This window comes from Chanos chanos, chromosome 10, assembly GCF_902362185.1.
Source record: "Chanos chanos chromosome 10, fChaCha1.1, whole genome shotgun sequence".
Taxonomy (NCBI): domain Eukaryota; kingdom Metazoa; phylum Chordata; class Actinopteri; order Gonorynchiformes; family Chanidae; genus Chanos; species Chanos chanos.
In genome coordinates this window covers 39,096,733-39,122,737 of record NC_044504.1, presented here as the reverse complement: position 1 = coordinate 39,122,737, position 26,005 = coordinate 39,096,733, and the positions used below count along the sequence as shown (strand labels likewise).

At 40.2% G+C, this 26,005-nt stretch overlaps 1 protein-coding gene across 1 annotated transcript in view; it reads left to right on the top strand.

The window, feature by feature from the left end:
* The first annotated feature begins 670 nt into the window (after positions 1–670).
* ttn.2 (titin, tandem duplicate 2) overlaps positions 671–26,005 on the top strand; it is a 162,249-nt gene continuing 136,914 nt past the window's right edge. Inside the window, exons 1-39 of the mRNA XM_030787650.1 lie at positions 671–761; positions 1,445–1,648; positions 3,921–4,208; positions 4,333–4,421; positions 4,502–4,722; positions 6,708–6,954; positions 7,405–7,551; positions 9,413–9,643; positions 9,755–9,868; positions 10,548–10,787; positions 11,106–11,171; positions 11,340–11,598; positions 11,937–12,006; positions 12,091–12,291; positions 12,393–12,535; positions 12,761–12,948; positions 13,040–13,270; positions 13,412–13,650; positions 13,780–14,033; positions 14,210–14,374; positions 14,497–14,665; positions 14,777–16,476; positions 16,569–16,850; positions 16,987–17,253; positions 17,415–17,687; positions 17,774–18,037; positions 18,200–18,460; positions 18,583–18,843; positions 18,973–19,236; positions 19,325–19,585; positions 19,749–20,009; positions 20,180–20,440; positions 20,551–20,692; positions 21,553–21,721; positions 21,821–22,052; positions 22,232–22,516; positions 22,605–22,730; positions 22,833–23,021; positions 25,484–25,534. Of these exons, the coding sequence (XP_030643510.1) occupies positions 671–761; positions 1,445–1,648; positions 3,921–4,208; positions 4,333–4,421; positions 4,502–4,722; positions 6,708–6,954; positions 7,405–7,551; positions 9,413–9,643; positions 9,755–9,868; positions 10,548–10,787; positions 11,106–11,171; positions 11,340–11,598; positions 11,937–12,006; positions 12,091–12,291; positions 12,393–12,535; positions 12,761–12,948; positions 13,040–13,270; positions 13,412–13,650; positions 13,780–14,033; positions 14,210–14,374; positions 14,497–14,665; positions 14,777–16,476; positions 16,569–16,850; positions 16,987–17,253; positions 17,415–17,687; positions 17,774–18,037; positions 18,200–18,460; positions 18,583–18,843; positions 18,973–19,236; positions 19,325–19,585; positions 19,749–20,009; positions 20,180–20,440; positions 20,551–20,692; positions 21,553–21,721; positions 21,821–22,052; positions 22,232–22,516; positions 22,605–22,730; positions 22,833–23,021; positions 25,484–25,534 (9,406 nt within the window). The remainder of the gene's footprint in view (positions 762–1,444; positions 1,649–3,920; positions 4,209–4,332; positions 4,422–4,501; positions 4,723–6,707; positions 6,955–7,404; positions 7,552–9,412; positions 9,644–9,754; positions 9,869–10,547; positions 10,788–11,105; positions 11,172–11,339; positions 11,599–11,936; positions 12,007–12,090; positions 12,292–12,392; positions 12,536–12,760; positions 12,949–13,039; positions 13,271–13,411; positions 13,651–13,779; positions 14,034–14,209; positions 14,375–14,496; positions 14,666–14,776; positions 16,477–16,568; positions 16,851–16,986; positions 17,254–17,414; positions 17,688–17,773; positions 18,038–18,199; positions 18,461–18,582; positions 18,844–18,972; positions 19,237–19,324; positions 19,586–19,748; positions 20,010–20,179; positions 20,441–20,550; positions 20,693–21,552; positions 21,722–21,820; positions 22,053–22,231; positions 22,517–22,604; positions 22,731–22,832; positions 23,022–25,483; positions 25,535–26,005) is intronic.

The following is a 26,005-nucleotide window of genomic DNA, read 5'->3' as shown; positions in this document are numbered from 1 at the left end:
TGTTAACACACTGTTTTTCCATATTGAAAACAAAGATCAAAATGAAGCATTGTAGTTTTATGTAACTGAAGATCAGTGTACAAATTCTATTTAGCTGAATTCCCTATTACTTTATTGCATTCTGTTTGCATGATTCAACGTCCATGTGAAGGTATAGCTATTTGAAAGTACACTATAACAACTGTAACATATAAAATACGATAACATTTAACATGTAAAGTGACTTAAATATTTTAGCCCAAAGTATAAACTGTATATGATTACTTAAAGTCAAGTTAAACATACAGTAAGTTCTTTTAGTTTCTTTTTAGGTTGTTTTAACTGAATATGTATGAATATACAATGATTGTTGATTAAGTGTCAAGAGACACGAAACACATTAAAGTCCCCAGCTGTCACTGTCTTGTCTGTGAGCTGTCAACTCATGCAGGGCCTGACAGTTTGGCCTAACACCCAGACCCCACGGAGCCACTGGTCTCTCAAGTGACAAAGTGCAGTTAGCCAGATGCAGCAGTGACTGGTCACTCTTTCTAAAATTGAAAACGACCAGTCCTACAAACTTGTAGATAGTGGATCTTTTTTGACATATCACGAGTAGGCCATTAAACTTGTTTCTGAGAAACAGTAATCATTGCTTTACTGTATGTCTTCTTTCAGGGTGCCTACCACCATGTCAACACAGGCGCCAACTTTCACACAACCGCTTCAGAGCGTTGTGGCACTTGAGGGTAGTGCTGCAACGTTCGAAGCTCAAGTTAGTGGTAAGAAGAGATCTCCCAGCCATCATTTCCAGCATCTGAAGGGTGTTCCAAAAAGCAGGTTTAATGAAAACTCAGAGTTAGTTCACTCAGAGAAAGTAGTAAACCAACTAATAGATGGGCCTTATGGCTTCATTCTCCTAGCACAACAAAACCACAGGGCTCTTCTATTAGGAGGATTACTACTTACTCTGAGTTAACTAACTCTGAGTTTTCACCAAACCCGCTTTCTGGAACACTGCCCTGATCTCAACACTGAACACTAAATGAAAGAAATAATAAAAAAGTTGTTGGTCATAGTTTTGAATCATTATAACATAATTTAGAGTTCAGTTTACCATCAACTCAGTTGTTAAAAGAACTGGATTAAAGAAGTGCAGAACAACAACAACAACAACAACAACAACAACAACAGGAGACACACAAAAAACCTTTTCCATTAATAAACTAGTGTGTAGCTCCAGAACTGCCTGCTAAGATTACTTTTAATTGGCCCAAGTTTCTGACATTTGGACAGTGATTTATTTAATCACTATTTAATTTAATTTGCTGTGGCTTCCATGCAACTGTACTATAAACCAGTTTGGGACAATTTACTCACTGGTGCTGAGCTACTACTCGCCCTCGTTATCATCAAAGCTAATGTCAGCAAGCACACTCCGTTAAACAAATATATCTACGTACAGGTAATCCAGTTCCTGAGGTGAGCTGGTTTCGTGATGGCCAGGTTCTTTCTGCTGCCGCTCTGCCCGGCGCTCAGATCTCGTTCAGCGACGGCCGCGCTGTTCTGATGATCCCCGCTGTGACAGCCGCACACAGTGGAAGATTTTCCGTGAGAGCTACCAATGGCGCTGGACAAGCCACTAGCACCGCTGAACTGCTTGTTACAGGTAAGTGAACAGGAGTGACAACACAATTCATGTTTGAAACGCAGTTTGGTTAACATGACAGATTAACTGGATTGATTGCTAGTCAGACAGATTGCCAGTTTGCTAAACCGATCACGGCGGACAGACTACAGAAGGCACATATTTAGGGAAAAGTGCAAGGAGCAACACGAATTATTTCTCAAATTCTAATATTAAATAGTATATAATTATGAGTATTAGATCCCAGTGGTTTTGAGATATAACATTCCACAAATAGTGAATCACAATTTCAGTTTCCAGTTCTTGAAAGCCAGTTTAGAGGACAGACCAGATGTCCATTGACCGATCATGACAGGATTGTGTATACATTATGCACTGTGATTTCTTTGTACAGCAGCTTTTTAAAACAGCAAATATTGTCGGAATGCATGCTGGCAGTAAACTGTGAATAAACTTTGATGAATTCCCACGGTGAAAAACCAAGAGTGTAGAGTTGGGCTCTTCTGTCTGCTGGTGCACCTTTGTGAATAAATCAGTGCTGGGTTGAGCAAACTCTCTATTCGTTTTCTAAATATTGCATCTCCTCGGCAACTCTACGCATTGTAAGTTTAATGACTTGGATTAAAGTCTCCACCACCCTCCGCAGAGAGATGGTATATTCAGCTGCCTGGGTTAAAATTAACCGCCAAAGATTCTTTAAATTCACAGCAACATGATCATAACGTGCGCTGTGCTACACAGAGACGCTAATAACGGTTGATTAGACATACCCGTTTCTGCCTTTAGTAAAAAAAAGTTTAATGTAACATTAATGTTTCAACGTAAACTGTTTATTTCATGACTTGCAGCTGGCCAACTTTTTGAATCAGTGTTCTACAAATAATGACTATTTTAAGTAATCAAATCAGAGGGTTTTTTCTCAACAATGCCAACAACATCATTGAGAGGGGTTGTGACGGGTCCCGAAACTCGGTCACACTTGATGTAAAGACATGTGAGAGAACACCATTTGGAGGTTACACTGGATAATGTTAAACGATTTTTGGACACACAGGCCTTCTGCAAGATGATTCAGGAGGCTGAAGCTCCAAACTTATTTGGATGGTAAAACTGGTTACGGTGTTAAACGATGTTCAAGTAAACACTATAGTCTTTAAACAAGATTAACACAACAAGCTAGTTGTTGTCTTATTTTAGCTGAAGATGTGACGAGAAAATAAAATCAAGTATTTGTTTAAGTATACGAACACCGTCGTGGTGGTTAAATAAAGTAATGTTGGACAACTAACACTCACAGTAGACTGACTGATTTCTGCTAATTTACCATAGGTTTTGTTGGATTGTTTGACCCCGGATGTTGAATTTTGTTTCTGCCTAGCGCTATGATAAATTAATAGGAGTGAAGTACTGAGTCTGAATTTTGTTTAAGATCGGCTCCCCATTCTTTCAGCGGCTCATTCTTCATTCTCTCACTATTTCCAGAAGAGTTACAGGACATGCGGTATTTCACTAATATGTGTGACCGTGAATTAAACTACAAACGTTAGAATCGTTTAGGTCATTTGGACAATAGGCTATATCGTCAAGAAACCAGTAATTTCATGTGAGGCTATCGGAAATTTAGACATTCACAGTTGAGACATTCACAGTATAAAAGTCCAGGGTAACCAGATTCAGTGGTCAATGAAATTGTTTACAGTATGTGGTTTGTTTACGGTTTAAAAGAGTTAATGTACAGAGGTTCTTGGTTCTAGGTGGTATCAGATACAGGTTAATTTGATAATCAAGCGGTATTCATATCAGTAGGTTTGTAATGGCTGAGAATGATCAGCTTTACTACAGTTAAAACTGAGATTATGATGTGGCTTTATAGGACGGGTTGATCTTGGTTCCGCTGTCAGGTTGAGAAGCATCACAGGTTATAGGCCTAAGTGGAGTCATGGGTTGGTTTAAGTCAGGAGTCAGTAAGTTTAGCTTTTGGAATGCCACTCAAACCAGAATCAGAGACTGGAGTCCTTATCATTGGCACTGATGTTTGTGGCACAGAGAAAATCATTTTTGCTACTGATGTTAGCAAAATATTGGTAATTTTAGGTGCCTAGCCAACTTTGATAGCTTTGATCATTTTTTTTTAAGTTTTCCAGTATCTTATTTTTTAAATTTACAAGTATGATCAATAACCACTGACTACACATTTTTAAGAAACTTAGAAAGAGGACAGTAAAATTGTAGGTGTAACACATGTTTATTTACTGAATGAGTTTCTTAACCCTTTCATCCATCCCACTTTCAGTGGAGACGGCGCCACCCAACTTCACTCAGAGACTTCAGAGTATGACAGTGAGACAAGGAAGCCAAGTGAGACTGGACGTTCGTGTGACAGGAATCCCTACACCTGTGGTGAAGTTCTACAGAGAGGGAGCTGAGATCCAGAGCTCTGCAGACTTTCAGATTATTCAAGAGGGAGATCTCTACAGTTTGTTGATTGCAGAGGCCTTCCCAGAAGATTCTGGAACATATTCAGTGAATGCCTCCAACAGCAGTGGACGTGCTACCTCTACTGCTGAGCTGCTGGTTCAAGGTCAGCTTCATCTGTAACAAAAAAAAAACAAAAAAAAAACAGTTCAAACTTTTATCACCGTTATGTTTGCCTCACCATCGTCATTCCCTCAATGTCGTAATTTCATTCAATGAATCTTTGACAGGTGAAGAGGAAGCTGTGCCTGCCAAAAAGACAAAAACGATGATTTCAACCTCTCAGATCTCCCAGACTCGCCAAACCAGAGTTGAGAAGGTATCCCTTGCTTTCATTAAGTGTGTTCCCCAGCCGTATTTTAGGGCTTATATAATGAATACTCTTTCTTTCACTCGCAGAGAATGGAAGCTCAGTTTCAGGCCTCTGGTGCTGCAATGATGGAAATACAAGTGGGGGGTGGTGTCGTGACCGAGCACCTGGCTCATAAGACACCCCCTCGCGTTCCTCCAAAACCCACCTCCAAGTCCCCTCCTTCTCTTGTGACAAAAGTCTCAGCCACTCGTCAGCAGTCGCCCTCCCCTGTTAGGCATGTGAAGGCACCTACTCCTACTCCTGTCAGGTAAACTTCCTCTGGGATGTTAGTACAGGCAACAGTCCATAATGTTGAATATGTGTATGTTTTGTTGCACAGAGTGTATAATCAATGATATTGCTTATACCAGTGCGCAAAAATGGGATGAACTTCTAAAGAACAGAACAAAATCAAGACATATCAACCCAGCTAATGCAAATGCATAATCAAAAAACACTTTGCATAATCAATGTCTGATCTTATTTATAGTGCACAAACAGGTTATCCCCCTTGGCTGAACAGCTTCCACAGGTCCTATGACTGTGTCCAGTGCAGTCATATAGAATATTTCTATCAACATTGCCGCAGAGAAAAACTTCCTAGACAAGTGATATCACACCCAGCGAGACCGATATTGTTGCTCTCATGTCCAGGGGACAAACCTGGGAATACGCTGGAACAGAAAATAAGTGAGGGAATGATGGCTCTTCCAGTTTCTGTTCATTGTAATTATTATAATCAAGATTAGGCCTGCTTAAGACTTGATCGTTCTGAGGTCTACGCTTCAGCCTGAGGGACATGGTCTTTACTGGGTCTTCACAGTTGAAACAGTGCCACCTAGAGGTGTGAATGAGCAACTGCAACTAAGTGTGCCACTCTGATGCGCTGGAATACAAATTAGTGTGTTTATGGGGAATTTTAATCATTTTAAATGCGTGAATTCTTAAATGAGAAATCAGATGAGTGCTTGAGAGGAAGGGGCAGAAGTAGAAAACTCCTGCTTGTATTTGTTTAGTACGTCTGTGTCACGTTATTCAGTTTGTCACAGTCGGTTATTTGCTTCAAACAGCTAATTCTGTTCAAAGCAAAGTATAAATAACACATCAGTTAGCAACGTTTAAAACTGACTTACATTTATTTGAAATTCAAACAATGTGCTCAGCAAATTCAAGAGCAAGAAATCAGTTGTGTGTGTTTGTCCTGTGAGGAGAGAGCCAGATACTTAGTTAAATAGTACAAGAAAGAGCATTATGTATTTAATAAATAAAGAAGCACATGTAAGTAAACTGTGTGGGAGTCGTACTCACAGCCAGCACTAGTGAAACCTCATACAGGCTGGCTGTCTTAACGAGTAGTATCTTTTTCTGAACCACCTTGAGCTTGTTGTTTTGAAATATACAAGCTCTACATGACATAACTTAGACTATGCAGTGCTTTGATCAGCTTGATTAAAATGTCTCCACACTTCACTGTGTTTGAATGCCTTTAGTTTAGTCCTGCAAACAACCAGTGATCGTTAACAACCCATACAGCTGCTCGGGAGTGTTAGTTATCACACCTAGTTCTTCCTGCTATCAGTCTCAAATGTGCCCTCACTACACACTTTCAAACCAGACTTAGTTTTTTGCCTCAGTTACAGTGTAAGTACTTTGATGTGATATTTATTTGGATAAATAGGAAGACAAATTAAATCATCTCAATTCATAAAACTTAATTTGAATATTGACATTTATTTGTTAGTTTGAGCACTTTTTAAGATTGAGCACTGCTTTCACTGTGTTTAAAAATGTGTCCATCATGGTTCACCTGCTTTTAGATGAGTAAATATGAACTTTTTTCATTTTAATGGTCAAAGAAAGCCATCTTAAATACATAAATAAATTAAATTAGAGTATGTGAAGATGAAAACCTAGAGTTTCCACCCGCCACCTCATTGGCTGCTAGTGCACATGACAGGTGATAGAGATAGGCATCCAAAATTAGGTTCTGTTCTGTCGGTTAGCAGTGTCTGAGAGCTGCCTTCTGTCTCCACTCTTATTCACTTCTAGTGCCCCTGTGTGGAACCATCTGAGTGAGCACAGAAATAGAACTCCGAGCCTGACAAAAGATGTTTAGTTATTTTGGTCTTATTTTTAATTTCAGAAATGTACTGCCCCTCACCCCACAATTGTTACCTCATCTCTTCTGACATTTCAAACACCCGCTCATCTAACACTGAGGTCTCACTATTACTTGTTGTCTTAATTTTTCAGGGCTGTATCTCCCTCTGCAAGACTGTCTGTTTCACCAATTAGACCAGTCAAGTCACCAGTAATGACTCGCAAACAGGTCACGCAGACTACTGAGGTCCTGCCTCCGTGGAAACAGGAGGGCTATGTCTCAGAGTCCAGCTATACCAGCATGACCACTGGTATCACACAGGTCCAGACCACTGCCACTCGTGTCCACAGGGAGCAGCGCTGGGAGGGCACTGTTGAAATGCAGCAGCAAGTGAAAGAGGTAAATGTCAATCTAATAGACAGTCTTCCCATAGATCAGCATGAAGCTGACGAATTTTAACTATGTAAATCTAATGGACAGTCTTCCCATAGATCAGCATGAAGCAGACGAATTTTAACTATGTAAATCTAATGGACAGTCTTCCCATAGATCAGCATGAAGCTGACGAATTTTAACTATGTAAATCTAATGGACAGTCTTCCCATAGATCAGCATGAAGCAGATGAATTTTAACTTTGCTAATTGATGTACTCTCTTTGCTTGAACCTTTGGAGATCTTTTGGTACTCTTTCTACAGCTTTTTGCTGCCTGGTTTACTTTATCCTAATGTGCAATGTGCTTTATCAGCTACGACAAATGAAGCATATATCTTTGTCTTTGAGGGCGTGTCGTGTCGTATGGAGTAAACTAATGACTTGTGCATCCTAATTATATTTGCATGTGTAATAGGATCAGCAAAACTCGGATGGCAAAACAACTGCTGTTGCTACAGTGTTAGCAGCAGTGGACCAGGCTCGTAGTCGAGAGACTGACAGTGGCTCTGTAGAGCAGCCCAGTGCTGAAAGCAGAACCACGTCTGTGCACTTTACAGAGCAGGTAGTTCAACCACCGAGTGCTGTAATCATCCATCCAGCCTTGTCACTGTCATTTCGACTTTATTTTACATTGTTCATCAGCCATTTCCTGACCCATATTTGAGTTTTATACACTCTCATTGTTTTCATTTTGACATATCGTTGCTTACCTCAGTCACCCTAAGGAAAAACATGCAAACAAACCATACTTTTTAGGGGCTAAACACTGGCTGTCAGAACGCATATAAAAATGTGTCCAGGATTGTTTTCTTGTCACGCAACATTGATATAATTGATTTCATTTTATTTTGATGTTTTTCAGTGTTCATTTTCTGGGACATGGTTGCCTCAGTGGTTTCTGTCTCACAGTTTGAGTAATAAGTGTTATAATGTGTTATTGGAATCGAGGCCTCTATATCAAGGATCTGTTTGTCAGAGCTGACAATCCAGATATTGCTGGGCTAAATTGTTTTTTTTTTCTGTAATATACAGTAGGAACAAACATCTTAAGAATATGCAATATCTTTTTATACAATTATAGAATTGTTTTCATCGTATGATGGAGTAATTGGCCTAATACCGATTTTCTCACTCCTGACTTTTGGACATATTAGACAAAGCCTGTTGTCGAGGAAAGAACTACCATGAGTGCAGAGGTGGCAGGCATTGAGCAGTCAAGTGAGACAGGACCTGTGTGTGTTGACTCAGACCACACCAGTGCGGTGTCTTCCTCTGTCCAACACACACTGACTATGCAGGAGCAGGTAGCTGAACCTGAGATACCACATATAACCTGGCTGTTTTCACTGTGTCTCACGTGAATCACTGTTGCTGAGTTGCAGGGAAACATTAAAGCGGTTGTAAGGCTCTGTGAAATCCATTATATTTTCTTCTATTTGTCCATTGAAAAGCCCCCGTTTTTCTGGCGTATATCCCTCTGGTGAGTCGAAGTAAGCTCTTAACCCAAAGTGATGAGAGAGATGTAAAAAAACTGAAATTCATTCAGTTAAATGCCAGAAACTACTGGCAGACCTGTAAGTCAGTCTGTGAGTAACCACTGATGGTGCTTGTTTGAAAGGTGGGAATGCAGTACGTTCTAAAAGAAAACCTTCATATAATATGTGATTTGAGACAGATCCACATCCTCCTTTAAATGGTTTGACACATCTTTGGATTTCAAGTTGTGTGGATTTGTAAACGTCAGAATGATGAAATATAATGAATAATTAGCTTTCCCTTTGCTAAAGTAAAATAGTTTCGACGAAATGTATTATTTATTTTTAAAAATTCATTGATTCAGTGCAGATGAGTGGAATTCAGTCTGAACGGCTGAATTCCACGATTATAACCGAGTGGTGGAAACCATAGGGTCCTACAATCGCACCTGTAGATGAGAGAGATAGCCTGGTGAATTGGTTACGATGTGATGTACATAGTTGTATGGCATGCAATGGTATGATGTGACTTGATATGTTCACAGGATAATGGCACACTGATAGGCACACTGATAAATTTGACATGAGTAAAAATACATAAAAAATAATGACTGTTTTTGGTTCTGAGGATTACAAACATTGCCCTGCAAACCTTTTAGGCATCTGTGTGGCACTGAAGCAGCATAGACCGACACACTGATTTTTTTTTGGGTGTTTCTGTAAATCACTGGTAATTGTTCGACATTATAGTATTGCACAGTCCCTTACCACCATTAACCCCATTATGTTTGTGCATGTATATTTGAGTTTTTTTCTACCATTCAAAATACACAATGTTTTGGTGAATCAAGGTGACTGATTTACTGAGCTCACAGACTGTGGATTGGTTTCCATCTGAAACCATTGCCATTTGATTCCTAATTTACAACCAGTCCTTATTATCATCAGGGTGGTGTGAAAAGGGCAGAGGCTGTGGCTACAGTGCTTGCTGCCGTGGACCAGGCGCGTGTGCGAAAACCCGTGCATGCAGAAGAGGGTCCAGCCGAGGAAGAGTCTGATTCAAAACAACAGACCACAATAATAACCACTGAGCAACAAACCACAAGTAAAACAGAAGTGTTGCAGCTTCCCTCTGCAGTGCACGTTACCCCACCCGAACAGAGCATTCATGTCACCCAGGTTAGAAATCATTTCCCTGGAAAGACAAAAGCCACGCTGCTCTTGGTTTTCATATAAATCCAAAGGTGCCTTTGTTTCATCACTCAACAATAATTCTGTTGGTTTGTGTAGATCCAAAGAAGTACAGAAACTAGCTTGCAGGGAGAAACTGGCCTTTCTCCATCTCCAGTTCCACATTTCACTGTTTCAAAAGTTACAGTTCCTAAACCTGATCATAGCTATGAGGTAAGCAGAGGTGACATCAGGCAAGCAGGTATATGGAGCAAACGATGTTACAAAACACAGAGGTCAAATTTAAGAGTTTGAATTGGTGATTTACTGTAAAAAAAAAAAAAGAGACAGAAAGAAAGTAAATGAAAAACAGAAAAAAAGCAGATGCTCCCAAACAAAAGACCTTCAGCAGTCGCTAAAAGGGTCGTGAGGCGAGTTGTTGAACATTTGTCATCAGGTTATCACACAGATTATCGCACAGGTTATCACACAGGTTATCACACAGATTATCGCACAGGTTATCACACAGGTTATCACACAGGTTATCACACAGATTATCGGGACAGATCAGTTGGGTTAAACATATACCCTGCTTGCCTGACTACTTTAGTTGTTACATTAGTAAGTAAGTAGTGTCTGTCTCATAATTAACTTCAACATTATTTGACGAACCTTCTGTGCTGTGCAGTGTACCTAGAACGAGCTAAAAAAATTAATACGTTTTATTTTTTCACAATGTGATTTTAAAATGATAGTTCTGACACCCTTAAACTAACACGTATCCCGTTACCTCTCATAATCCTGCAGAATAAACCAGTGATTGGATGATTCCTCTTTGCGTGGCTAATTAATCCAAAAATATATATTTTTTTATCACCCGTTATGGTAACACTGCTGTTCTTGGGTTGATCAGGTCTCAATAGCAGGTTCTGCTATTGCCACACTGCAGAAAGAGTTATCGTCTACTCCTGCTGCTCAAAAGATCATCAGGCCTGTCAAGCCTCCAACTCATAGGGTTGTGGAGACAAGAGTGACGCAGCAGTCAACCCCCCCTCCATTTAAAGACACCACTGAGAGATATCACGCATTTTACGACACACAGTTACAGAGACAAATAGGCACTTCATTTACAGGGGCAGAGTGGGACGCGCAGGTTTGTAGATTCGTTTCTTGTTTGTCAGTGAAGCTAACACTGCTTGGCGTCTCACCTGAGTGGTTTTTAACTTCACAGACATTCCTCGCCTGTCCTGAAAATCACGTCCTCTGTAACTCACCGTTACTCTAAGGCTCACCCTTTTTCCTTACAGATCTCCCTTTCTTTGCTGAGGGAGTTCCTCCTGACCCTCTCTCCCCTAATTCCCCTGTCATCAAACACCTGGTGTCTGCCCTTTTTAACCATCCATTTCCCCCCCTCTGCACATGGATACAGAATGAGTCACATGTTTACAGAGACTTTTTCCATTTCTCACAGGCTGTGGAGGCTGCAGCCGTGCCATCACCTGCTCTCGAGGCAGTCATACCTCCCACTCTTGTCGCTGTGAGTATTTAAATGTAGTTTTGTTTAATATGACGTGATTAATTATGCCACCTTTAGGATGTTTATTTCGGCAGTGGGTTTCCAAAAGATGGTGGATAATAAAATATTTAGAAAAAAGACCCCAAACAAACAATACAAAACACACGCTCCTTTTTTTTTTTTTTTCAGGGCTTGAAGAACACGACTGTCACTGAGGGTGAATCAGTGGTTCTGGAGTGTCAGATCACAGGCCACCCAACACCAGAGATCATGTGGTTCAGAGAGGACTACAGAATTGAGAGTTCGATTGATTTCCAGATTTCTTATGAGAATGGATATGCTCGTTTAATTATCCGTGAGGCCTTTGCTGAGGATAGCGGTCGGTTCACTTGCACTGCCACCAGTGAGGCTGGAACCATCAGCACCTCCTGTTACCTGCTCGTTAAAGGTATATCTTACCAGCCCTTTTTGTGCAGTCACAGAAGCCATGTTGCCTCTGACAAGGTTAAACTCTTGAGTTTGTTGTGTAACATCTTTCATCTGATCCAGCTTTAGAGGTGACTCTGGGTCAGGGTTTCAGGGGTGAAAGGAACAAGGTCCATTCAAGTTTGGAAGTCTAGTCATTGTACAGATCTATTATTTAAAGTGGACTGTTTTCTGCAACTACTGTGGCGTAATTTAAAAAATATCTATGTCAGGTACTATTTAGTAAAGTAAATCTTCAAATATACTGTGCAGCAGAATTTTATTCACTACATTTACAGAATCTCTTTACTTTTTTAACAGTATCAGAGGAGATTGAAAGTCGGGAGGAGATGACAGCAGTCTCGGAACATGTCCTTACTGCTCAGAAACAGTGAGTAGAAAACTGACAATGTGTTGTCTTCTACATTTTGTAAAATGTAAAAACAACTCTGACACTCATTTTCTGTCTACTTAGGACTGTATATGAAGCCAAGGAAGAGATTGTTTCTGAAGCCGTCGAGGCTGGAGCTGCAGTAGCTCCTTTCTTTGTGAAAAAGCCTGTTGTCCAAAAACTGGTAGAGGGAGGAAGTGTTGTGTTTGAATGCCAGATCGGAGGCAGCCCCAGGCCTCACATCTACTGGAAGAAAAGTGGAGTGGCAATCACTACTGGATATAGGTATTTTTAAATATCATCGTAAAACTTAAAGTTTTATCATAGATTAACTTATGCGCCAATGAGAAATGTTTTATCATTCTTTTTCTGATTTAATCCCTTAGATACAGAGTTTCTTACAATAAAGAAAGTGGCGAGTGCAAGTTGGAGATCTCCATGACTTTTGCTGATGATGCTGGAGAGTACTCAATCTTTGCCAGAAATCAGCTCGGAGAGGTCTCTGCCTCTACTAGCCTGCTTGAGGAAGGTCAGTCAAAGTGCAATACAGATTCACCAGTGTTACATGGTTTTCCCTTAGAATGTGTCTTTTTTCTGTACTGGACAATTTTGAGAAAAATCACACTGGTAAATCGTCTGCATGAAACATGTCTTACAAAAAAAGGTGAATCTAGTAACAGGAGTTCTGTTAGCCTACTTGACATTTGAGAGGGTTGTAGACAACCAAAGTTAACTTACTGATTTATGTTTTAAGATGAATATGAGGCTTACATGAAGAAACAGGAAGTGACATACATGACCGAAGTGACTACAGTGGTGCAGGAGCCCAGAGTGGCAGATGTACCTCCAGTTATTGTGAGTGAACATGAAAAAGAGCAGATGCTTATACAGAGGAGGATGGCTCAACAAACACAGATGATGCAGACCTTCATCTCAGAGAAAGTATGCACATTAAACTCATTGGATTGCATTTTTTCAACTTTTGTTGTTTATTTGCATCGAGAAATTAAAAAAAAATGTTCTGTCTCCCTAGGAATTCCAGGTATCAGCCATTGAACAGAAGATAATCCTTGAAATTGAGTACCGTATTCTTAAGATTACCTACCAAGAACTTGTGACTGAAGATGGTGAGGAGATGGTTATGAATGTGGCTGAGCATGAAGCTGTTAAATCAGCCTTTGACACACCAGTTAAAAGCTACAGAATTATGGAAGGAATGGGTGTTACTTTCCACTGCAAAATGTCAGGAACCCCTCTGCCCAAGGTAATGAGAAACGAATGTTTTATACATACTGTGTGTATGTAAAGACTTATAAAATTCACTTTTATATTACACCCTTACTAGTCCACCTGTTTTTTTTTCTTTTCCCATACCTTACTAAGTATGTTTTGATTAATTTAATAGATTGCATGGTACAAAGATGGCAAGCGCATCAGGCATGGAGGTCGTTATCAGATGGAGGTTCTTCAGGATGGCAGAGCCAGTTTGCGTCTTCCTGTGGTACTTCCAGAGGATGAGGGCATCTACACTGCTTTCGCTTGTAACATGAAGGGCAATGCTGTCAGCTCTGGGAAGCTGTATGTAGAGTCCATTGCAGCAGCTCAGCCATATTACCCTCAAGCGGAGGCAGTGAGGAGAGTCCAGTGAGTATCATTTTTATCTTTGTATTAATAATTACCTCTAATTGACTCTGCTTTATATTTTGATTTATACACCTGTTGTTGGTCATTAAGAACACAGATTATTTTACATTGCGGTCTCTTCCATTTTAGGTCTGCATCTCCGCTCTCTGCTCGTTCTGTAAGCCTCTCTCCTGGACGTTCCCCTGCACGTTCTGTAAGTCGTTCTCCTGGACGCTCTCCTGCTCGCAGACTTGATGAAACAGATGAGTCCCAGTTGGAGAGGTTATACAAACCAGTTTTTGTCCTGAAGCCTTCATCCTTTAAATGCGCTGAAGGACAGACCGCAAGATTTGACCTGAAAGTTGTTGGTAGACCCATGCCTGACACATTCTGGTTCCACAATGGTAAATAACATACCTTATATATTTTCTAAAATTAGTTTCATCCTGTTTGTGATTTTCTGTAGTTCATATCACCATAGTTTCAGAATATGTGAATGCTCCTCATGACTAACTTCACTTGAAAGATTGCTGCTGGATGTAATGTGAAAATAATACGAACACTGAACTGTTTTTTAAAGGACAACAAGTGGTGAATGATTACACCCACAAGATCGTAATTAAGGAAGATGGTACTCAGTCATTGATTGTAGTTCCAGCCATGCCCCAGGACTCTGGGGAGTGGACAGTGGTCGCTCAAAACAGAGCTGGAAAGACCACTGTTTCCATGACTCTCACTGTTGATGGTAATGTGAAAAATTATTGTTTTATGGATCAGAATATCTTGTCTTACACGTTGACCAAAGGAGCTTGTACGTGTTCAGTACTAAGCATAATGTATTGAATTTATCCATCCTTTCCATTACAGCTAAGGAAAACTTGGTCAGACCTCAGTTTCTTGAAAAGCTCAAGAATGTCAGTGTCAAGGAAGGAACGCTGGTTGAGTTGGCTGTCAAAGCTATTGGAAATCCTCTCCCTGACATTGTCTGGCTGAAAAACAGTGACATCATCTCTCCTCATAAATATCCCCATATCAAGTAAGTGATTGAGTTGACCATATGAATTCTCTTGAAATAAAGCATAATGCACTCTTATTTAAGTCTACAATTTTTGATGGCAGATTAATTATATGCTAATGTTTAATTCAGGATTGAGGGTACCAAGGGAGAAGCACATTTGAAGATTCCCTCAGTTTCTGGTTCTGACAGTGCCTGGTATACAGCTTCAGCCATAAACAAAGCTGGGAGAGATACCACACGGTGCAGGGTCAATGTTGAAGTAGAGTTTGCTGAACCTGAACCAGAGAGAAGACTCATTATCCCTAAAGGAACCTACAAGGCTAAGGAGATTGCTGCACCAGAGCTGGAGCCCTTACATCTCCGTTACGGTCAGGATCAGTGGGAGGAGGGTGATCTCTATGATAAGGAAAAGCAGCAGAAACCTCACTTTAAAAAGAAGCTGACATCAGTCAGAATGAAGGGCTTTGGCCCTGTCCACTTTGAGTGCAGACTGACCCCCATTGGTGATCCCACCATGGTTGTTGAGTGGTTGCATGATGGTAAACCCCTCGAAGCTGCTAACAGGTTACGAATGGTAAATGAATTTGGATATTGCAGTCTTGACTATGAAGTTGCCTACTCCAGGGACAGTGGTGTTATCACATGCAGAGCCACCAACAAGTTTGGTGTTGACCAGACATCTGCTACCCTGATTGTGAAGGATGAGAAGAGTCTGGTTGAAGAGAGTCAGTTACCAGAGGGTAGGAAGACTCACAGAATAGATGAAATTGAACGCATTGCTCATGAGGGTGGTCCCAGTGGAGTGACTGGAGATGAAAGCACTGAGAAGACTAAGCCAGAGATTGTCTTGCTTCCAGAACCTGTGAGAGTACTTGAAGGAGAAACTGCCAAATTCCGCTGCAGAGTGACTGGTTATCCTTCTCCCAAAGTTAACTGGTACCTCAATGGACAGCTTATTCGCAAGAGTAAAAGGTTCAGACTTCGCTATGATGGTATTTACTATTTAGAGATCACAGACAGCAAGTCTTACGATTCAGGAGACGTTAAAGTTGTAGCAGAAAACCCTGAGGGAACAGCGGAGCACAGTGTGAAGTTTGAGATCCAGCAGAGAGAAGATTTCAGGTCAATCCTTCGTCGTGCTCCTGAGGTTAAGGCTCCAGAGCCTGTGCTACTCTCTGAACATGGCAGAGTGTCCTTTGACGTTGTGAAGGTTGATAAACCTGCCGGGGAACCACATGCTAAAGAAGTAGTCAAACTGCGCAAGACTGAGAGAGTAGTGCATGAGAAAGCCACAGAGGAGACTGAAGAGCTGAGAAGCAAATTTAAACGAAGGACAGAGGAAGGCTATTACGAGGCCATTACTGCAGTTGAGTTCAAGTCTCGGAGGAGGGATGAATCCTATGAGGACATGCTAAGGAAGAGGAAAGACGAACTCCTTCACTGGACTAAAGAGGTGTCAGAGGATGAGAAGAAAAAGCAAGAAGAAGAGCGTAAACTTACAATCCCCTCTTTCAAACCAGAGAAAATAGCTCTCTCCCCAAGTATGGAAGCTCCCAAGATCTTAGAGCGTATTCAAAGCCAGACTGTTTCCTTGACGGAAGAAGTACGCTTTCGATGTAGAGTGGTTGGGAAACCAGATCCAGAATGCCAGTGGTTTAAGAATGGAATTTTACTTGAGAAGTCTGACCGTATTTACTGGTACTGGCCTGAGGATCACGTTTGTGAATTGGTCATCAGAGATGTATCTGCTGAGGATTCTGCTAGCATCATGGTGAAAGCCATTAATATTGCAGGAGAGACCTCAAGTCATGCATTCTTGTTGGTGCAAGGTGAGTACTGTTATAGTAACAGAGTATACATTCCACCTAATATTTTTATTTTGCAGTCAACTGATTCATGGCTTTTGTCTGGTATGTTTCAGCCAAGCAAGTTGTTTCCTTTACACAAGAGCTGGAGGATCAAAATGCCAAAGAGAAAGACACCATGGTGACTTTTGAATGTGAAACCAGTGAGCCGTTTGTCAAGGTGAAATGGCTTAAGAACAACGCAGTGATTTTCTCAGGAGACAAATACAGGATGCACTCTGATAGAAAAGTGCATTTCCTGTCTGTGCTGATCGTCAATATGCAAGATGCTGCAGAGTACAGCTGTGTTGTTGTCGATGATGAACACATCAGAACCACTGCCAGACTTCACGTTGAAGGTTCGTATATGAATTTTTTCCCTCACGATGACCATGTCAAGTATTATCTGTAAAATGAATCCATAACAAGAATAGGTTATTACAGAACCTGAATCCAGACCTATCTCCAGAGTTGATAATGTTATCCTTACAACAGGTGCCCCATTGGAAATATTGAAGAATCTGGAGAGCATTGAAGTCCCTGAGACATATGCTGGGGAATTTGAATGTGAAGTGTCTCGTGAAGATACTGAAGGCACCTGGTACTTTGAGAATAAAGAAATCAGTCCAAGCCTTAAGTATGTTATATCATCCCGTCGTGGCCGACACAGCCTATCTGTAAAAGATGTTAAAAAGGAAGACCAAGGGAAATACACATTTAAAGTGGGAGATCTAAAAACAAGTGCCACTCTGAAGATGAAACGTGAGTATATTGAATTCAGTAAATTATGTTCTGTTTCTTTTATTTTGACATGATACAAAACCATATATTTGATGAGAGGACAGCTCGTGTCATATAACGAAAAGAGGCAGCACGTTTAAGATTTTCGAAGATCTTATCTATTTATTTTCCTTTTGTGCTAGTGCGTCCTGTTACACTGATGCAAGGCCTCTCTGACCTAACAATCTGTGAGGGTGATATTGCGCAGCTCGAGGTGCGATTCTCTCAGGAAAATGTGGAGGGGACGTGGATGAAAAATGGCCAGCCAATCTCTGCAACAGATAGAGTTCACATTGTTATTGACAAGCATGTCCATAAGCTCCTAGTTGAAAATGTCAACAGGGATGATGCTGGAATGTACTCCTTTGTGGTTCCTGCTCAAGACATTTCAACTACTGGAAAACTGACTGTCCAAAGTAAGATACGTTTTAAAATCTGCTCATTGACAGTTTAAATGATATAAAATTACATTCTAAAATTGCATCTTATCTTCCTTTCTCAGCAATTGGTATTATAGTTCCCCTTAAGGATGTTTCATCAGTAGAGGGCACTAAGGCTGTGCTGGAAGCTAAAATCTCTGCTGCAGATATCGGCTCAGTGAAATGGTACCACAATGATAAACTGATCGATGCAAGTGAAAGAGTCCAGATGGTTGCCAAAGGATCCAAGCAGCGTCTGGTGTTCAACAGAACCTTTGCCTCTGATGAAGGGCATTACAAGCTAATCGTTGGCCGAGCTGACACAAGTTGTAAACTGACAGTTGAAAGTAAGGATTTGAAGATGTCACTTATCAGTGGAAGTGGTCAAAATAATTTAAGACTGATCAAGTTATTGAAAGGATGTCATTTGAAAAGCACTTGACAACTCAGTGTTGTACTGGTAACACCAACATGCCATTATATTAAACTTGTTTCTCTCTTTTATTCAGAAATAACCATTGTGAAACATATGCAGGACCAAGTTTGCACAGAGACCCAGAATGTCACCTTTACCGTTGAGGTATCTCATCCTGGTATTGATGCTCTGTGGACCTTTAAAGACCAGCATCTCAAAGCTGGTCCCAAATACAAGATGGAGGCCAAAGGCAAACACTACAGTCTCACAGTCATCAATGCCATGAAAGATGAGGAGGGACAGTACACGTTTGCAGCTGGTGAAAAAACATCAAGTGCAAAGCTTATCGTATCAGGTGTGATATTTTTTCTACTCTAAGATTCGCTTACTTTGCAGTTGTCAATTACAAGCACTAAGGTTTGTGATAAATGGCAACCCAGTGTTGACAATTAATCAGACACTGTATCCGTGTTATAGGTGGTGCCATCAACAGGCCTCTTCGTGATGTGACAGTAGCAGAGTCACAGACTGCTGTGCTGGAGTGTGAGGTTGCCAATCCCGATGCAGAGGGCAAGTGGCTGAAAGATGGTCAGCCTGTAGACTTCAGTGATAACGTTAGAAGTGAAAAGGTTGGGGCTGTTAGGCGTCTCGTGACTGTCATTACCAGACCGCAAGATATTGGTGAATACACCTATCAGGTGGCAAACTCCAAGACATCAGCCCACCTGAGGGTTGAAGGTACATATATCTCTGAAGTAAAGTAAAGATGTATTTTGTTCTGCCGCACCAATGATGAATCCAGATTGAAATGTGATTTACATGTGTTTTCTTATTGTGACTGTTTAACTGATTAATGTAATTTCACAGCTGTGAAAATCAGGAAAACCTTGAAGAACCAAACTGTTACGGAGACCCAAGAGGCTGTGTTCAGTCTGGAGCTCACCCATACAGATGTGAAAGGCTCTCAGTGGATCAAGAATGGCGTGGAGATTATCCCAAGTGATAAATATGAGATCACAGCAGAGGGCATGATTCACACTCTGAAGATAAAGAACTGCACAACACAAGATGAATCAGTTTATGGATTCAAACTTGGGAAACTCTCTGCTAGTGCCAGACTGAATGTTGAGAGTAAGTAGAGAGTTTTTTTTTTCTCATTTATGGAAACCAGAAGTGTTTTAGATGTTCTGTTTTTGACTACTGTTTATTTTTCTTACAGCAATCAAGATAGTGAAGAAGCCAAAAGACGTAACCTCACTTCTGGATGCTACTGCTTCCTTTGAACTGAGTTTATCTCATGACAACATTCCTGTGAAATGGATGTTAAATAACGTGGAGCTCAAGCCAAGTGAAAATGTCAAAATCCTTTCAGAGAGGAAAGCCCACAAACTGGTCATTCAGAATGTTAAAGACCATGATGCTGGAGAATACACTGCAGTGGTTGGACATTTGCAGTGCAGTGCCCATTTGCATGTTGAATGTAAGTGTATCTATCCGAATAAATAAAATTTAACATAAAAACATAAATTAGCGATGGAAACTATTTAATGTTGTACTTTTAAGGGACATTTGTAGCATATGGTTGTTTTTATGACAATGAATGGGATGCTGAAAGCCTTTTCCCCTTGTGTTATTCAATCCAGCCTTGCGGGTCACAAAGCCCATGAAGAGCATTGAACTTCCAGAAACCCATGTGGCCACATTTGAGTGTGAAGTGTCACATTTCAATGTTCCCTCCACTTGGCTAAAAAATGGAGTGGAGATCGAGATGAGTGAGAAGTTCAGGATTGTGGTACAGGGCAAGCTCCACCAGCTGAAGATAATGAACACAAGCAGAGAAGACTCTGCAGAATATACATTTGTGTGTGGAAATGATAGAGTGTCTGCCACCCTAACTGTCAACCGTAAGTAAATCCTACTGATTTATTCTTTTATATGCTGGTAAAACAAGTGAAATTTTGAGGACTTTATGGTGGTCATGACAACACCAGAAAAATAAACAAAGCACAGAATAGGCCAAAATTGTTCATAATACACGGGTATGTAACATGTGTTTTTCTTTCTTTTACCCTAGCTATACTGATCACCTCCATGCTTAAAGACCTCAATGCCCAGGAGAAAGACACTATTACATTTGAGGTGACTGTAAACTATGAAGGTGTTACATATAAATGGCTGAAGAATGGTGTTGAGATCCGCTCCACAGACCGATGCCAGACCCGTTCCAAACAGCTCACTCATTCTCTAACAATACGAAATGTTCACTTCGGTGATGCAGCAGACTACAAGTTTGTGGCTGGATCAGCTGCAACATCTGCAAAACTTTTTGTTGACGGTAATTTTAAAAAAAAATGTTTTAATATTTCTTGGATTTGAAATAATTTGAAATCATCCTGATTTCTTGAACTTCATATAATTTGAAATAAATATTTTTCACTATTCCAGCTCGTGTCATTGAGTTTACAAAGCATATTAAGGACATCAAAGTAACTGAGAAGAAGAAGGCAATATTTGAATGTGAACTGTCTGAGCCCAATGTCCAGGTGACTTGGATGAAAGATGGACAAGAGCTGGAAATATCTGAAAGGTAATTTTTTTTTTAATTAATCTAAGTCTATAAATCTTTCTACGTATAGAATATACAGTTTTCAGACAATATCATTTTTCTCTATCTGTGAGTACGTCTCTTAGATTACATTAAAAGCATAAGTGTGTGAGGCATTTTCATGCTAAATTGGTTCCGCCTATGCTTAATGTCGTTCTTAACTAACCTACATGGAGGCACACTTCTAAAGCAGGCTATATTGTCAGCAAGACCAGTTGTTGTCCTCTCCCAAAAGTGTCAATAAGATGCTCACTTTTTTATTCAAATTGTAGGTTATTGTGTAGTGGCAGCCTGTGCAATGTTTTGTTCTCTGTGTTAATAACTGAATTGAATGAAAAGTAAGAAATGTACTAAAAACTTCTTCAAAACATATAAAGTGAAATTGAAGGTTCCTTTTAAGGTGCAAACTAAGTTTGAGATCTATCATGTAATTTTAGTTATTTTGTTATCAGCCTTACCAAGGGGGAGGGACAATTAATTGACTTTTAGTTGGAAACCAGGCCATTTTTGTCGATCAAGATAATCCTTAATTGTGGGGAGACCTAATCTCTCTAAGAGCTGTAAATATTTTAGAGCTGTTTAATAAACTTTAAGCAATATTGCAGTGAAGCAAAGACAACATGAAGGCAATGTTGTAAGACTTATCTTGTAAGATTTACTAATGTTATTGCTTTCATTGTTCACCAGCTTATCAGAATAAATGACAGCCGTTTTGTTGTTGTTAACATTAATACGATAGCATTATACCATGTTGATAATCCAAGCCCATCAGACCTCTGAAGCACTTGCTTTTCCTTTCTCTGTAAATTTAATGTTTCAAATTTCAATTCACTATTTATTAGGTTCAAAGTCACTACAGAGAAATATCTGCAGCGCCTGATGATCCAGACTGTTCGCATGTCTGATGCTGGAGAGTATTCTGTAGTTGCTGGTGCAAGTGTCTCCAAGGCTCAACTCACAGTTGAGGGCAAAGATGTCCGGATCTCTGAGCCTGCTGAAAGACATATCACTGTAAATATCTCTCCTTTCACAATGATTGTACATCAGTATGTAATTTGCACAGTGACACTGTTTGAATTAGAAACTGATATTAAAATTGTTGTTCTTTAGGTGGTTGAAAAACAGAGAGCTACATTTGAGTTTGAGGTCGGCGAGGATGACATTGAAGGTCGCTGGCTGAGGAACGGAGTTGAGATCCAGTTTTCCCTTGAGGAAAGATTCAACTATGTGGCCATTAGAAAAATTCATCGCTTGACAATCACTGAAACTTACAGAAGTGATGCTGGGGAATACACTTTCATAGCTGGCAAGAACAGAAGTATGGTGACGCTACATGTCAACAGTAAGCACTGAATTTTCACTTTCTACTGAAACTCTTTCATTTTGAGCTTTTGCCCTTGTGTTTCCCCATTGTCGAGATCATATGAGTGTACATGATTTTTTGTATATTGACTCTTGACATTATTAATTTCTCTGCTGTCGTATTCCTGTGGATCTTACATGTCATGTTTTGTCTTGCAGTTCCTGAGCCACCTCAGATCATCAGACACATGCAGCCCCTGTCTGTGGAGGCAGGCAAACCTGCCCGCTTCTCTGTCGAGGTGACAGGAATTCCTCAGCCCCATGTGTCCTGGTACAAGAACTCTCAGGCTCTGTCTCCTGGTTTCAAGTGCAAGTTCCTGCACGAGGGAAATGAGTACACACTGCTACTAATTGAGGTCTTCCCCGAGGATGCAGCTGTGTACAACTGTGAGGCAAAGAATGACTATGGTCAGGCCACCAGCTCTGCTTCACTCCATGTGGAAGGTAGAGAGAAGAGAATGAAAAGTATTTTTGGTGAAAGTACATTTCAAAAGTTCAGCAAAATATGCTCAAGACCTTTTCTATGTCCTAGTTCCAGAAGTGGTCTCTCCTGATACTGGAGCACCCCTCTCTCCTCCTGTGATTGTATCTCCCATTTATAACACTTCTGCCGATGAAGGGGAATCCGCCAGGTTCCAGTGTCGTGTCTCTGGAGAAGGTATACTTTATGCCTTATGTTTTATATGCCTAACTAAAGACATAAACGCCCAAAATACAGACAAGGGAGTACGAAGCATTGTTCTGTTTTTTCCTTGAATAGATTTGACAATCACTTGGTACTGCAAAGACAAGGAGATCAAACAGTCTGACTTCTTCAGAATGTCCCAGTTCGATGACACTTGCCAGCTGGAGATTGTCAGGGCTTACCCAGAGGATGAGGGAGAGTACACTTGTGTTGCCCGTAACTCTGCAGGAATGGTCTCTTGCTCCGCAACACTGACACTTGCTGGTGAGTTTTAACAGCATAGTATTGCATGTGGTATATCCTGTCTTTCTGACATGCAATTTTATATTGTGCATGTCGGGATTGATTGTACATTTGTTTGCTTTGATCAGATATGGTAAATTGACTATACGTATTAAATGGACACACTTCACAAGCTCATGATGGCATCAGTTGTTTTTCCGATTACATGACTTTCTATTTAAATGATGTAAATTTTGCCATGCGCATTGTTTTTTCTCTTGAAGATGTATACAATCTTAATCCCTAATAATTATTACGTTTGAATGACTGAGCCGTGGAATAATTCCTTGCAGGGGAAAAACAAATTACGGAGAGTACATCCAGGCCTCAGTGGCATGTCTCATCAAGTTTGACGAGCATTAAGTCTCTTAAGAAGGAGCCAATTGGTCAAAAACCCACTTTCATTCAGCCAATTGTGAGCTGTGTTGTGCCTCATGGGGAAGTAGCCAGATTTCATGCTTGTGTGTCCGGTATGCCAAAGCCAGAGGTCAGCTGGTTCCATGATCAGCAGCCTATTAAGCCAACCAAAAATGTTGTCTTTCATTTTGATGAGACAACAAACACTGCCACACTGATCATTGTTGATGCTTTTTCTGAGCATGCTGGACAGTACACTTGCAAAGCAACCAATATTGCTGGAGAGGCGGTTTGTACAGCTACTCTTGCAGTAACCAAAGAAGGTAAATTGAGACGCTGAAATAAGCTCTCGAGTTTTTAAGTAACACACCATAATTAATTGCCCTTTCACTCGATTTTCCTATCCGAGCCGCTCATGTTTGTACTCTTTTCCCCTTGAGAAACCTTTCTACATTCTCTTCTACTAACATCACACAGCTTAACATTTCACTTTTCTCAGATCTAATTGGTGTTATCTTTTTTGAGCACATCATCAGTAATTAAAGTTTGTGAAGTGTGATCCATCCCTTTTCTTTCATTCCAGCTCTCATTATATCTCCTCAAATACTTTTTTTAAAGTTTATCCACACTCTCTAAACTTCTCATAAACATTCTTTATACTTTATGTCCTATGTTGTGTAGCGGTCTTGTGCTTTGGGAAAGGATGCCACAATGTCTGACATATTGCTCTATGTCGCACAGTCCAAACTATGATAAACATAGATAATCAGAACTTGTCATGTTCTGGGAAATCTGTTTTGTTTAGTGTAATATTCAAACTAAAAGACTTGATACCGCAAACCACATTGCAAAATGTGCCAGAGACCATTTTCAGGTCCACATGTTATGTGTCGAATAAAGTCATGTACTTAATGCTATAGATTTGCTGTGTAACTGAAATGCTACATCCTTGTGGGTAGAAACAGGATGACCACAGTCAGCTGTTTTTTTTAATTAAGTTTTGACTGAATTTTGTCATGTAGTTGTTTCTATATAATTTGTGACATTAAGTTGCTCTGCCTCACCAGTGAGTGTTTATTTAGATAGTGGTCTTTGTCTGATAACTTTGGCAATATCCATCCAACTCCTTCCCAGATTCCCCTCCATTCTGACAGAGCTTCTCAGGTGACATGCTTTGAAAAAAGAGAATATGAAACCCTCTACTGATATCCGGAAACTTTCAAATACCAACAGATACTAGGATCTGTTGCCCTCTTTCAGCAATGTGACCTGTAAACACAGAGTTATCCTAGATTTTTTTGTAATTGAATGAATTGACAAATGGATACTTTAGCCTTGACCTGAGTGGCATCACATTTTGTGTAGCCATTATTGACATTTTATAACTAAATCGTACCTCAGTGTTCAGAATAGTTCAGTTTTTTCAGCATGTCGTCTTGTGCTCTGAATCCTTGCTCTTCTCTGAAGTTGTGAGGAAACAGGGAATGGAGGTGAGAGGCACAGAGGTGGCAGTATGTGTTCTGAAGATATATGCTGTCCAACCAGAAAAACACATTTACTGCTGTACAGTCACAAGTAAACTTATTGAAAGCCACCATCTGCACATTTCAGGGTGAAAAGTGAATATAAATCCAGTTTAATTTTAACCCCTCTTCAACTCCATAGGTGTATTTTTAAATTTGCCTATTTTAATCACATCCTATCTCTATTTGGGTGGTTTTTGGATTCAACAGGTGCGAAATAGTTCCTGTAACTCCTAAGATTCTCCTGTAGCCTTTTCCCGTCATAGAGGCAAAAGCTCAGACTGGACACTGTGGCTTTCCTGTAGTTAGCTGAGGAAAGTAGCATGAAAGAATATCTTGTCAATAGTGCTATGTGGATCATACAGAGAAAGGTCACTCTCTGTCTACACCATGCTGTTGTGCAGACTAAAGGACCAACGTAGACAGGGTAATTGTTCTGTTTAGATGTCAGTGACATCTGTTGCTAGATTGTTGATTTGATTGAGGGCATTCCTTTTCCCCATGGTCGGGGAAGTTCATACTTTGTGCTGTTAGTAATCAATGCTTCTGTTTGCACTTTTACAGTTAGAAAAGTTCGGGAAGAGATTGAAGCTAAAATTGAAGAAGAAGTCAAAGGTAGGATTAATTTATGTAAATATTTTTCCAATGGTGGATATACCACACCTTTTAAAATTGTATTGAATGTGACTAGAGAGCATACTCGTAGATGATGACTGATTTTGCATGCGAGCAATTGAATCCTTTTGATGAGGAAAACTTGTTTTGGGATGACCTTTCAGTGTTTGTATTTAGCAAGCAATTTGACTGAAAGAAAATGCTTGCCTTTTTTATGCCAAACTGGGGTCTTGCATCTCGTTACTTGTACAAGCATGTTAAATGTTTATAGACAATTTATGAAATGAGACAAGCAGGATATGTATTTTTGAGTTTCCAGACCACATGAAGTAATTCTTTAAAAGATATGGAAATACCCACATCTTTTAATTGCTTCTTATGTTTATTGCATCTGGAACTTCCTGCAAATATTTCTTAGACTGGCTTGCAGAGAGCGGTATGTGATTAATGTTGTTTGCTTTTTAAATAACA